This window comes from Gasterosteus aculeatus, chromosome 13 (genome assembly GCF_964276395.1).
Source record: "Gasterosteus aculeatus chromosome 13, fGasAcu3.hap1.1, whole genome shotgun sequence".
NCBI classification, from domain to species: Eukaryota; Metazoa; Chordata; class Actinopteri; order Perciformes; family Gasterosteidae; genus Gasterosteus; species Gasterosteus aculeatus.
Genome location: NC_135701.1, coordinates 12,885,988 through 12,898,968, shown reverse-complemented (window position 1 = coordinate 12,898,968; position 12,981 = coordinate 12,885,988). Strand labels below are relative to the sequence as shown.

Below are 12,981 nucleotides of genomic sequence, written 5' to 3'. Positions count from 1 at the left end.
TCCACATGCAACATGCTTTAAGATAATGAGACAAATGTTCTTTTGTAATCAGTTTTTTTTTTTTTGCATCCTCTGCTGTGTTGCTTTTAATTGCGTGTGTTCTTTGAAGTTCAAAGCGAAGTTTATAGAGCCGTTTGTGGGATTACCTGGGCGTTTTTTACTATTTCTAATGCAGGTATACAGAAGCTCCTTTGAGAGCCAGCCTTCTGTGAAAGCTTTCTCTCCTCTCTTCTTTAGCCTGCTCAGGCACTATCTAACATCTAAAAAGGAGGTACAAACAAACATTTGGTCGAATGCAAAAAGGGGCCCTGAAAGAACACAGACATTTAAACCAGCTGAACTCAGACATCAGAGGGGGACCAAACATTTGGAGAAAATAAATAATCATCAAGCGGATGTATGCAAATAGTTTTTTGTGATTAAAAAAAAAAAAATTGACAGAAGAATCTTCTTTAGAGAACAAAAAAGGAAACGGTGTCAATCAGTGTGTTGACACAAGCTTGTTTAATAGGAACGGATACTATGTGAGTTGTGCTGCAGGAGATCAACCGGCTGAGAGGAACGGAGCGCTACCGTAATAATCAGTATAATCGGTCTGTTGTTTTTAGGCCGCAGACGGTTCAAGAAAATGAATATTGTACCACTCTCATACATCTTTGCAAGTACAAATGCATTGGTACTTTGCTGGGAAGAAATATGCTCCATTATAAATAGATACGGCCAGTGAATTGTGTGCCTTTGGTTGGTAAAGTGGGTTATGCTGCTTAGTCAGCCCCTGTATTTGCGTGTTTAACAGTGTGTCTGCCGGCGTCCATATTTCTGTGTCTGTCTGGCCGACTCGCATGCAGATATATTTGTCCTTGAATTCCTCCGTCTATGCCATTTGTCGTCTCTTTAGTCTCTTCTATCATCCCTTTCCTTCATTTGTGTATCAAGCAGGATGAGAGAGATAACAATAATAATGAGATTATATGAATAAGTGCCAATGCAGGCAGGCCTGTTATGGGCCAACCTCACTTCACAGCACACCCGAATGCCCTCTATCAACCTGCCACCTGCGACGCTCTGAGAGCAAGCGGCGGTTCCGCCTGAGAGCCGTGTAAGAAGGCGCAAGGACGCGGGACTCATGTGTTGGTCCCTGGCAGTGGGACTAGAATGCTATCATCACTGCCTCCCAACGTTCAATCACCCCCCCTTCCTTCCTCCATTCCTCTGGAGGACCAATGGCAGCTTCCTGCTTGGCGACACTTTTCCAACCTGCTCTCCATTTTTCTGCAAATGCTAAATCTTTGGGGTCTTGTGCTTCACGCGCTAACGCGCCCCAAACTGAACTGAGGTGCACAGCTCTCTCCATTGAATATGTGTGCTCTGAATGGGATTTCATCCTCCTGGGTATAATAATGTAGGTGCAAAACCTAGTGATTTAAATACAGGGGCAGGACCGTTATAGACATCTGGTGGATGTCAAACAGCAAATAGTAAATGGTCTGTACTTATGTAGCGCTTTTCCAGTCATCACTAACTTACATCCATTCCGTTCACACACTTGGAGCAACTCGGGGTCATGTGTCTTGCCCAAGGACACGCCAACATGCGAATCAATGGAGCTGAGAAGCTAACCACCAACCCTCTGATCAAAGGGCGACCGTGCTCTCCACTCACCCACAGTGGCCCTGAAGGTGGGCATAACACAGAGCAAAGTCAAACCTCGCATCGAAGTTTTTTATTCATTTTTGTGATAGAGAAGTGGAGATGGCTACTGCTAAGTTTGAACATGGGGATTTTAAGAGTGCCATCCAACAGAAAAAGGCATATGCTTCTCATGTTGAGCATAGGGGTAAAACTCATTTAGAGAATTGTTGGATTTAATTATTATTGAGCTTTCTGGTTTGGTTTTTATTTGTACATTTTATAACAATTTTGTAAGGATCTGCCTTCTAATAGGACTGGATGATTGTCGTGTTATCCCATTGTGCACGTCTTCATTGAACTAGACAAACTGAATAAAAGGATAACGCTGCTTAGCACCGAGGCGTCTTAATAAAGGAAGATCTACTGTAAGGAATGCGTCCACTTCCACCGATCTATCACAAGATACAAGTCTGTGGTCTCCAGCTTCACCCACTCTACAAGATCTTTGTTCCAAAACCTTGAATTTGAATGGTTAAACACAACACCACCTCTCAACACTGATAAAAGGATAACTAATCACTAAGAGATTTTGTTTGATTATACCTCTGAAACGGGCACTACCGTTACTAGAGCCCTCGGGGGGAAAGCTGACGTTGGTGGAGTAGTGCCCTTAAGTGGTGTGTAACATTATATATATATATATATATATATATATATATATATATATTGCTAAAAAAGTAATTTAATCATGTCCTTTTAAGTCCTGTTATCATGTCCTCTCCTATTGTCTTTTGACATTGACCTGTGGTTCTTTTGTACCTTGATGCTTAATGTAAAGCACGCTGAATTGTTGAAAGTTACTTAACACATCTGCTTTTCCGCTGTCGTCTCTCCGTCCCTTCTTTCTCTGTGTCTTTATATCCTCCCGGTCCCGTCCTGTTTTCTGTGTCTGTATACCAGTGTGAGGGGGGGGGGGATTGGGGTGGGAGGCTGTATTGTCAGACACATCACAGCACCAGATGTCCAATTTGCACTTCAGCCTCGTCTGAAAGGAGGGACGGATAGCGAGAGGGAGAACAAGGATGTCGCTATGACGGCCTCCAAGAAAGAAAGGAAGAAAGAAATGGGAACAAAATTTGAAATTTGAGCACAAGAGCAGTGAATCATTTTTCACTCTTTTTTTTATCCAAATAAAAACAACTATAGTGTTAATTGCGAGAACCTAAAAAATATTAGCTATCTAGTTAGACTGCATCCTCATTTGATGGCCAGTTCTATTATGCATTAAGGAGAATTAACACACTTGAATCAGTATAAATTAAGGTTAAATAATATATATAACTATACAACCTATAAAATGCATATAAGCCATTGCAACATTTGGAGGCAGACGAGGAAGAAAACGAGGACGGGGATTAAACATTGCGACTCATAGCACGTGTTTGATTGCATGAATCAAAAAAAGAAATCTACATAAAATCATAGGCTAAACGGAGCAATTCTTGTAAATCATGTTTTGAAGAAGAGATCAAGGCAAGTTTCACTTGAACAAACTAAATCACACTTTAAATGAAACTGAAAGAATGCAGTTTAGTGTATCTTCTTTTACACAGTCAGCTCGCTCAGAGTTTTATGGCAATGACCTACGAAGGGGCATCGACGGTTGTCTCTGGATAAGTAGGACAACTAAAACTGAAAGAGTCCAAGCACCGACTTGGAGGATCTCATTCTGTTTTTTTACAACTTACCTCAGTTTGAAAATTGTAAGAATGTGTCCTATTCAAACATGCAATACTGTAAAGATGGATGGAAGGACCCACAGAGTCTCAGGGTTATGCTAGGGGTCGTATCAGAGCTGTAGTGCACGCTGTGTGCACAGAGTTGCTCAGTGCAGCCGGGTCACCTCAGCCGGTGTAGGTGTCAGTTGTAGTCTAATTCCTGTGATTTGGTGATGAATCTCTCTGATAGAAGACAAGCATAGGGTCTGCCCCAGATGGAGCTCTATTAAGCTGTTAATAAATGAGGATTCTGCTCTGCTCTGCCTGCATCTGTGGAATGGAAGACACACACACACACACACGCGCAGACAGCGTCTGAATATTATAATGAAGTAAAGCTAGCCAGATGGCTGAATTAGAAAGCCGTCTCTCTCCTTTTCTCTCTGTCTCTTCGTCTCGCTCGCTCTCTTTTTCCGTTTCTTCCACTCTCTGCTGTCTCTCTGTTATCTTTTTTTGTTTTCTCTTCCTGCCTCCCTCTGTTTCCACATTATGGATGCTGGACATTTGCAAAGCAGCGACCAGCTGGCCAACGTTTAAGGCCCCGTTTAAGTGCCCTTGAGCAAAATACTGAGGAGAATGGCAAAATCTTTAGGATTTTCGCTCTTTCTTATACTGTATTAATAGTTGAGTTAATGGTAACTTGTGCACAATATATAAATGATACAAATTACAATATTATCTGCATTTATTTGGATTCTTTGGACTCCGAACAAACAAAAGCAGTAAAATATGTGTGTACGTGCGGGTCAAGCCCTCAGATTATTCCATCATGTTGTGCCTGTATGCTTTTCCACAGGAAGTAGAAGACTGTTTTGGCCTTAATTCAATTCAATCCAATTTATTTTGTTTAGCCAAACATCACAAATCTCTAATTTGCCCCAGAGGACTTTACAATCTGTACACATATGTTAACCTCTGTCAGTGCACCCTATCATCAGCCCCCCCAAAAAGACCCTTTTAAAGGGGAGAAAAGAGAAGGAGTGGTGGGATTCCTCCTGGTTAACCAGAGTTTCAAGGTAGTTGCTATATTAGAAAAACAATGACAAGAAAAGCATGGTGTCAGCATTAATAATGCAACAACTATTAATAAAGACAGTAGCAGTGGATGTCAATCAAGACATCTGATCAGTAATATGAATGTTACTAATGCTAATAATGCTAATAGCCGTGGGTTTCAACAAGGCCGTGGCCGACATACAGCCGCGTCCGTGGAAGCCTCTCAGAGGAGACGGCACAAAGACTCCGGGGAAGACGCAATGTTAGTGATGTTGGCATGAATTCACACAGCGGGGGATAGGAAAGAGGAGGGAGGAGATCAGCGTGTCCTCGGAAGTCTCAGTCCAATTGTTTAACTTATTAATTAACAAAAGACCTTTATGAGTCCACTTTAAAGAGTCATCGTGCCGTTCACAAAGTGTTGAACCCAGGAGGGATACACAAAGGACGCGGCACAGAAATATCTTCAGGGAGTGACCGAGGTGGATGAAAGAGAAGGAAATCGGACCGGGGGGCCGGGGTTCAAGTCGGGTGTCAGAGAAAAGACGGGAGGGCTGAGAGTTCCAGCGCTGGCATCTGTGGTTACCGCCGGCACCGAGGGTGGCGCGCAGTTCTTTGCTTTGAATTTGACCTCCGCAGCCGACACCCGAGGAGGTCATTACGACGCCATTAGGATGAGTAGAGCCGCGAGTGGGTGCGAGGGAGGGATATCCACATTAAGTGTAAACAGTCTGCCTGTCAGTCTGTGTCAGAGAACTTTCTCTTCCCCCGGAGAGCCCGCTCTCCTCTGACAGAAGAATGACAGAGACCTCGTGGGAATTACAGCAGCCTCTCTCTCCCTGTGTTTCCCTCACGGACTGACAGATCCCACATTCACAACAATAGGCTCTATTTTAATACCACTTTTTGTTGGTACACAAGGCCGACTTAAAATAAACAACCCTTCTGTTGCCTCGTGCTCTCTCTCATTTTCACAGTCTCTCGTACCGAGCACGCTTTGCTCTCGCTGCCGCTGTTGTGCTGCATTGTTCGGGGAGGGGTTACGGGGGGATTGTCTTCTTTCCCCCCCCCTTTTCTTCCTCTCTTCTATTCTGTGGAGAAGAAGGAAAGCTTTCCTGGGTGCAGTCAGTGATACGGCATGGAACAGCCTTTTCAGTTTCATTATATAAACAGCTTTGATGCCTCTTCTCGCTCTCCGGTTTCTATGGCTAAGTGGCTTTCGGAGAGAGCTCTGGACTACAGAGACAAGAGGTGTGTGTGTGTGTGTCTGTACATGAGTTTCTTGTGTTTGTGCTACTGTCTTAAGTACCTTTTTATTCTCATGACCAACGCTGAGAAAGTTTAATCAGATGAAACGGTTGGGCTCCATGGCGCCACCATTAAGCTACGTGAATCTAGCTGGAAGCCTTAAAACATCTTGGTAACTGTGACTTCTGATGACTAAAAATGGGTTTTTAAAAATAGTTTGATTCATGATTATACATTTTCCAATAAAATTAGCACAGCGACATCTAGTCCCGTTTTACAATCCTCTCACACTGCTGGTTTCTTTCTCTCCTCCGCTTTAATTACCTCGGATTCTTCATTGTTGTTGACCACTTTAACCTTTGCTGTTAAAAACGTATCGACCTGCAGCCACAATGTACTTCATTAACAGCTCGGCTTGGTGTGTGTGAGTGAGAGTAATGAAGAGTCACGGGGATGACCAGCAGTTGGCGTCACGGCCCGCCAACGTAAAGGCCTTTTATCGGGGCGGGGGGGGCCGTCGCACTCTACTGGTCCCTCCCCATCCACTCCTCCTTCAACTCGTCTTCTCTTCTGGTGGCTCAGCGCGGTGGCAGCTGGCACAAACTTCTAGTTCCTGGGGATCGCTTCTTCGTGTCCCCCGTCTGGTCTTCCTTCTTTCCGCCTACTGAGCCCCCTTCGAAGTCCCTTCCTTCCTGCCTGATCCCCCTCGCCTTGCTTCATCGCCACAATACTTCCCCCACACAAACAAACCACACACGCACACACACACACACACACAGAGGTGATCTCAGCTGCAGAAGGTCTATTTGAGACTCTCCGACAGCCGCTCTCACGCTAGTGTAGAAAGCTTTGTTTTGTTTGAAGGTACATCATCACCTGGCTGTCATCATCACCTTTAGTCCTTTAGTCGACTGAAACTTCATTTTTAATGTTTTTTTGTTTGGTTTACCTTATTGAAGGCTTCGATCACATTACACAGTCCAGACTGTGTATGAGAACTCGACGCAGTCAGCGCATTGATTCTTGGGCTGCTGTTTTGAAGCCTTGAGTTTGGCAATTATGCCGCCGCAATCTTGCATTATGGCTGTTGCCATTTGTGGTTTTGGATGGAAGTTACCATGTTTGGAGAGTAGATGAGTGCCGTGGAAACAGTTCTGGTAGCAGCAGGGACCGATGAATCACACTAACCCGCCTGAAGCACCCACCGCTTCATGGTCTATTTTACCCTAAAAGGAACCATAATTTACTAGATGAACATCATGCTGTAATGAAGAAGACCTGAAACTAAAGATTAGGACCATAAACTTGTGTTTACAATGGTACTGAGTAATGAATCAAGTGAGAAGTAGGGTCATACTTTCATACGGTCAGACTTCTTCTTGCAGCTGGTGGGGTCGAGCCTCGCTGGAGAGGCTGGAAAGTGCCAATTTTAAGAACTGCAGAACCAAAAGTTGCCGCCTGTGTTGCAGCCATATCTTGTCAGCTTGAAAGGTATTACATATTTTTAGCAGATAAGATGTACATTGTATTTTTATGGCCATGCAACCTATTGATTTGAATCGATTTAGGCATTTTTTTTCTTTCTTTCTCCACCCTTCCTTCCCTTCTTTATGTGTGTCTTATGTGGAAAAAACCCTCCCCTCGTCTGATGTCGACACAGCAGACACTCAGCATCGCTTCCTGCAGGCATTTCATTAAAGCACTAATAACACATTGGTAATTAGGTGACAAGGAGGCTTTTCTTATGGTACTGATCAGCTGCAGAGACATGGTCCTCAGAGGCACACACAGGAGGAGATTGTGTTAGTTATGTGTGTGTTTTGTCTGTGCCTATGTTGTTTTGGAGTTGTATACTATTTCCTCCCCCCCAAACTAAATGATCGAGTTGAATGCTGGTATTGTTCCTTTTTCAACTCTAATTATTAGAAGCTTACTGTAGATCATAAATAAGAATATATCTGTGGAAATGCATTTACACACAGCGAAACTTGCATTCTTCCCACTTTTCTCTCTTCTTTTGTTCCCTAGTCTTTCCCCTTATTCTATATCAGATGGTTCTCGCCACCTGAGGCACTGAACAAATAACCTAGTGCAAATGAAATTTCCTGTGAGGTTTATTGATGTCATTACACACTAGCATACTGAGGCCCGGAATCATTTTAGTCTTCATCAGACTGGCTGACATTTTAGTGAATTAGATGTCGGAGGTTTGGTGCGTTTGAAGGAGGCGGGGTTGTTTTGGCTCCTCTCCTCTTCCCAGGGTCAAACGCTAGAATCGATCACTTCATTTGCTCCATCTGCTGACCTTTGATTGGCTGTCACGAGACTGATATTTGTGATGTTCTAGCACGCTGTAAACCAAGTTAGCATTGCATTTGAGGATGAAAGTGCATGATTATTGTGACTATCACGAGTATTCTCAATTCAATGAGAAAGTGTACCCAATCATTTGACTGGTACTGTATATATTGATCTGTTAACATTACATCTTAGTACAGTTTCCTCTCTGTTTGAATGTGATCTGAGCATCACATGCAGTGCTGAGTCTCTGGTTGATGTTTGTTTGTGTTTGGGGTCCGTCCGGTGGTCAGTCTCTCATTGTGGCCGTAGCCTGACGCTTCAGATGCTTCAGAAGCTTCAGAAGCCAACCCAAGTGAGGCGTCACCGCAGCACAGGAGGGCGCGTTGCTCAGCTCGCCCTGCGGTCCACCCAGCCGTCGTTGTGACATGGATAGGGAGTCTGTCATCGCACGTGGTTGTGAAACATCACCGGAGCGACAACAGCTCCGGCGCATCTCGATGCCAGAGGCGGTGCGCCCCGTCGTCTGTTGTCACCGCTCCTCTGTCTTCCTCTCACAACTGATCAAGAATCTAAATCTGTTCCGCAAAGTGATCTCAGCTGAGGCAGAAGGAAAGAGAAAATAAGGAAAATGGAGAAGAAAGTTGTTAATGTCACTGAACCATGAAAGGCTTGGCCTGGGGTTGGAATGATTCGGTATACAAGGTTCTTTAGTGCCGTGGCTGCGGGGATAAACATAACTTACATCAGCCCTTCGCTTGTACAGGAGATTTCCTCTCCTGGCACTTACAACCTCAACACTCTTACTGCACTGTGATTCATGCACGCACACACAAAGCTAACGCAGTACGAGCCAGACTCTTTCAAGTGGCTCATGTACACACACACACACACACACACACACACACTTGTACCAGAGGGCAAACAAGGGTTCTGAATAGTATTTTGTATTCTCTTTGCACTCGTGATGGAGGTTGCTATTACTTGCTCACACATACATAAATAGTTTATTTGGCTTTTGTTAGATGGATTTGTATCAACAGCAATGTAAAAATATTAATTGCATTAGACTGTATTATCAATGTAATCTGACGGTGTGTGTGGTTGTTTTTCTCTCTCTCCAGATCATCACTCAGTATGTTTACGAGCTTTTGGAGAAAAAGTGCAACATGACTAAAGCCATCCTGCCAGTAAGTACCAGAGTGAAAAGAGGCCTTTTCTCCGTTGAATTATGCCCTTGAAGATTAATCGGAGTATTAAATATGAAAATTGGCGTAAATGCTTAGGCTTCAGTGTGTGATTATGATATCTGAGTGTCCTGTTAAAAAAAAAAAAAAAATACAGAAAAGGGGATTGTGAGGAGTCAGCTCTCCCCGTTCTCCATCAGTCTTTGTCCCACTCACTTTCTCTCTTACTGCCTCTCTTTCTTTTAGCCCCTCCTCTGCCCACATCCTTTGTGCAAAAGTGTCTCCTCAACAAATTAACTGTATTGTGACGTGTCATTTCAAAGGCGCAGAGGCGCAGCATGCTGATGCTTAATCTGTTTTGCATTCATTCGTGCTGAAGGGGACTTTCTACTCCGCCATCACTGAGTTATTCTTTGCCCAGCTCATCCAGGCTCAAAGCACACGCATGATCCCTTTTTTATTTGTTGTCGGAAGCATGTTTGTCTCCCCCCCCCCCCCCCCCCCCCTCTGCCCCTCTACCCCTCCGTGCCGGCTCCTTCTCTGTTTAAAAAAGTTGGGATCATTTTTCAGACCGCGTTTATGGGGATGTTCGGCAGAGGTGGTGTTGAGAAGCGCAGCAATGTTAGCTCCAGCGCTAACAGTGGCTATAAATCACCAAGCCGGGGACTCCAGCGCCTTTCATTAGCCTCCATGCACTTTTACTGGTTTATCTGCTTGCCCTATTTATCTCATTATTCCCCTGGAAAATTGCTCTGTTCTGCTTTTCTGCTGCCCACCCGCCTGCATGTCTATTGCGTGTGTGTGTGTGTGTGTGTGTGTGTGTTTTCATGTGTCAGTGGTGGGTCTCTGTCCACCTGCGTGGCATTGAACTTGTGACCGCAGATTTTAAGAAGATTAACCACGGCCAAGTATAGGGAGAGGGAATGAGGGAGCACAAGAGAATAAAGGGGTAGATTTTCTCCCCCACTTGGCTCTCTTTGTCTGCTTGGATTAAGTTCTTGCAGCTGCCACCCATGGTTTTTATGGACAGTGTTGGTCTCCTTTGAGATTCCTCCAGGCATACTTGGGAGGGACGCAAAGACGTATGGGATGTGGCCGGAGCACATGCACGCTCAAAAACACTCACCAACTGAAGCTCTCTTTTTCGTCTGTGTTCCTTTCAGTTTTAATCAAATAAAGTGTTTTTAATCATGATTATTGATAATTAGTATGATGCTTATTAGCATTTACAATTGTAAACACCACAGAGGAGAAGGCTGTTCCTCCTTAAACTAGTGGGAAGAAACATACTGAATTCTAGTTGTCTGTTAGTGACACTGCACCATGTGCTATTCTGAACCTTTAGATGGATGCTACCGAAGATGAAGCCACCACTTTCATCTACTTGAGCCCAGATGCCTTATCCAACCCTTCGAAGCTGCTGGTGCTGATCCAGGGCAGTGGTGTGGTGCGGGCCGGTCAGTGGGCACGTAGGCTCATCATCAACCAGGACCTGGACTCAGGGACACAAATCCCCTTCATCACCAGAGCCGTAGAGGTAGGAGGTACACCAAAAGACGAAGAAGTCCATACCGTCGGGTGTTTCATATGGAGGGTACGCTGAGTGCCACGAGAACATTGCATGTAAAAAATGTATTGTGCAGTTGGTTCTCAATATTTTACTTCTTTTTCTTCTATTTCTTTCTTTTGCAATGAGTATAAACTGTCACCCAGCTTTGGCACGGTTGGTATTTTTATGGGTCTGCAGAGTGAAGAAGTCCTGCAGTGTGTTCATCATGTGGTCGTTGGCACCACCGCCTGTGGTTAGCCTGGTCGGATATTGTTGTTGCCAAACTGTTTATTTGAAAAAGATGCTTGGATATTTTGGGGGCTGTGGAAGGAGTTGCGGCATAGTCGGATAGCAGAGTGTTGTTGTATTAATTTCTTTGTATTCGACTGGATCAGTTGGTGTGCGCTTTCATAGCTCACGCTTAGAATATATTGTGTACAATGAACTTGTGTGTGAAGAAGGAAAACGTTGTCTCGTCCTCACATGAGAGAGGACATCCTGCTGAAGACTTTCTGTACCCTGGACATCATATAATAACAGTAAATATAACAATCAGACATCTATTTACAGATGCAAACATAGAGTGTTGAATGATATTATTAACTCACACTCCTCAAACTGGATATGAAGCATGTTCTTCTATCTGATCATTACTGTATGAGGAAACATTTACGTATGATGTGCGAGTCCTACGTAGTCCTTTGTACCATGAGTGAATTAATAAATGTAAAACATAGATTAGTCTTCTCCCACTATCTGTAAGTCAGCAAGCAGAAGGTAGCTCGGCCTGTCTTTATTATTTTCATCCCCATCTCTGTGCTCATTACACTACCTGCGTAATTTCACCGGCCTGCTCTTCAACCTGATTTGAGGGAGATCCCGCTTCCCCGTCTCCCCTTGTTTCCCCCGTTTCGTCCATCTGAATGCCATAAAGACTTTGACTGCTGTGCAAAGCCCACTCCTGCTGCGTACCACAACGGGGGAGGTTTGTGTTGCGTGCGTGGCCTAGTGTGTGCTTACGGGGTGACTCGACTACCCGCCGCCTTTGAATTATAGTTACCTCGCTGGTCTTACACGGCGAGGAGGCAGGCTTGCACTGTAAAAAGACAAAGTGACGGCCTGGATTTAGAGAACACGGTGTGTGTGTGTGTGTGTGTGCGTGGCGCGAGTGTTGCTCATTCATCATAGTAAACAAAGAATCGTGTTGTTACTACCTGACAAATCATCATCCAGGCAAGTTTGTGGTTTATTATGTCTGATTTGTTTGGATGTCATTTTTAAGTGCAATGTTCAAAAGTTACAGGTACTATACATCCCAATGATTGACAGCTCAGGAAAATGACAATTACACCTTATTTGAGATTTACACATTTAGCTCAGTGCTTCAAATTGGTGTAAACTTTTTTTAGATTAGGCTCCAATTGCCACGAATGTTTCTTGGCGACAGTCAGTTGCCTCGAGTGCGGCTCATGTAAAGTTACTCGTGAAAACTTGATTGGAAATTCAAAGCGTGCAGCAAAGGGTCAACCGGAGTGCATTCTGTACATATGGGGGGAGCTTGTGGCTTTACAAAATACATGAATTACAATGACGACGCACTAATAAACTGTCAGAATGTATATGTAGAAGATGAGTCTAAAATATGTTGGCAAAAAACCTGTGCAGCCCGAGGAAACCGGGTTAACAGGGATCAGGTGAGAGGACCGTCAACCAAAGAGGCGGAAAAGAAGAATACAAGATGGAGCAGGAGAGGCAGAGACAATGAAAGGTTATTATTGGTGGACAGGAGAAATGAGGAGGAGGGAGTGGCAGAGGAGAAACTGTAGTATAGCGGGACAACGAGAAAGAAAGAGGGGGAGAGAGAATTGGCAGCAGGCGGGCGTCTGACAGCTCCACTACTGGGAGAGGGTCTCTTAATGACAGCTTATTCCTTCATGATTTCAATTCCTGACAGTCGACGGGTCTGCTTGTTGCATCATGGCAGCTGTATCATTACCTTCTGGCCCTGTCACTGCTCTGCATCCTGAGACTGAGATGAGATGGCGGAGGTGGAGGGTGGGTTCTGTGGAGTTTGGATGAGAGAGAGAGAGAGAGAGAGACAGTGGAGTACAGTTGGAATAATTGAGGAAAGAGGGGATATTGATAGGTGGGATGATTAGTTATAGTAGCTGTAGGACTGAGAGTAGGACTTTCTACTACTTCTTTCCCTTATCTGTTCATGACGTAACATAGTTGAGAAGCAGGAAGCCATCATTTCCTGCTACCTTAGTCCTTTTACTTTACTTTTACTTCG

At 44.3% G+C, this 12,981-nt stretch overlaps 1 protein-coding gene across 4 annotated transcripts in view; it reads left to right on the top strand.

Annotated features, from left to right (window-relative positions):
- The window catches only part of arb2a (ARB2 cotranscriptional regulator A), a 133,117-nt gene that overhangs the window by 5,681 nt on the left and 114,455 nt on the right, over positions 1-12,981 (top strand). For 2 of the 4 annotated variants that reach the window (XM_078087605.1, XM_078087606.1), the window contains exons 5-6: positions 9,077-9,142; positions 10,485-10,676. In XM_078087605.1, coding sequence (XP_077943731.1) covers positions 9,077-9,142; positions 10,485-10,676 — 258 coding nt within the window. Of the gene's footprint in view, positions 1-9,076; positions 9,143-10,484; positions 10,734-12,981 lie in introns of all 4 variants that reach the window. The other 2 variants (XM_078087603.1, XM_078087604.1) reach the window with 1 other exon arrangement.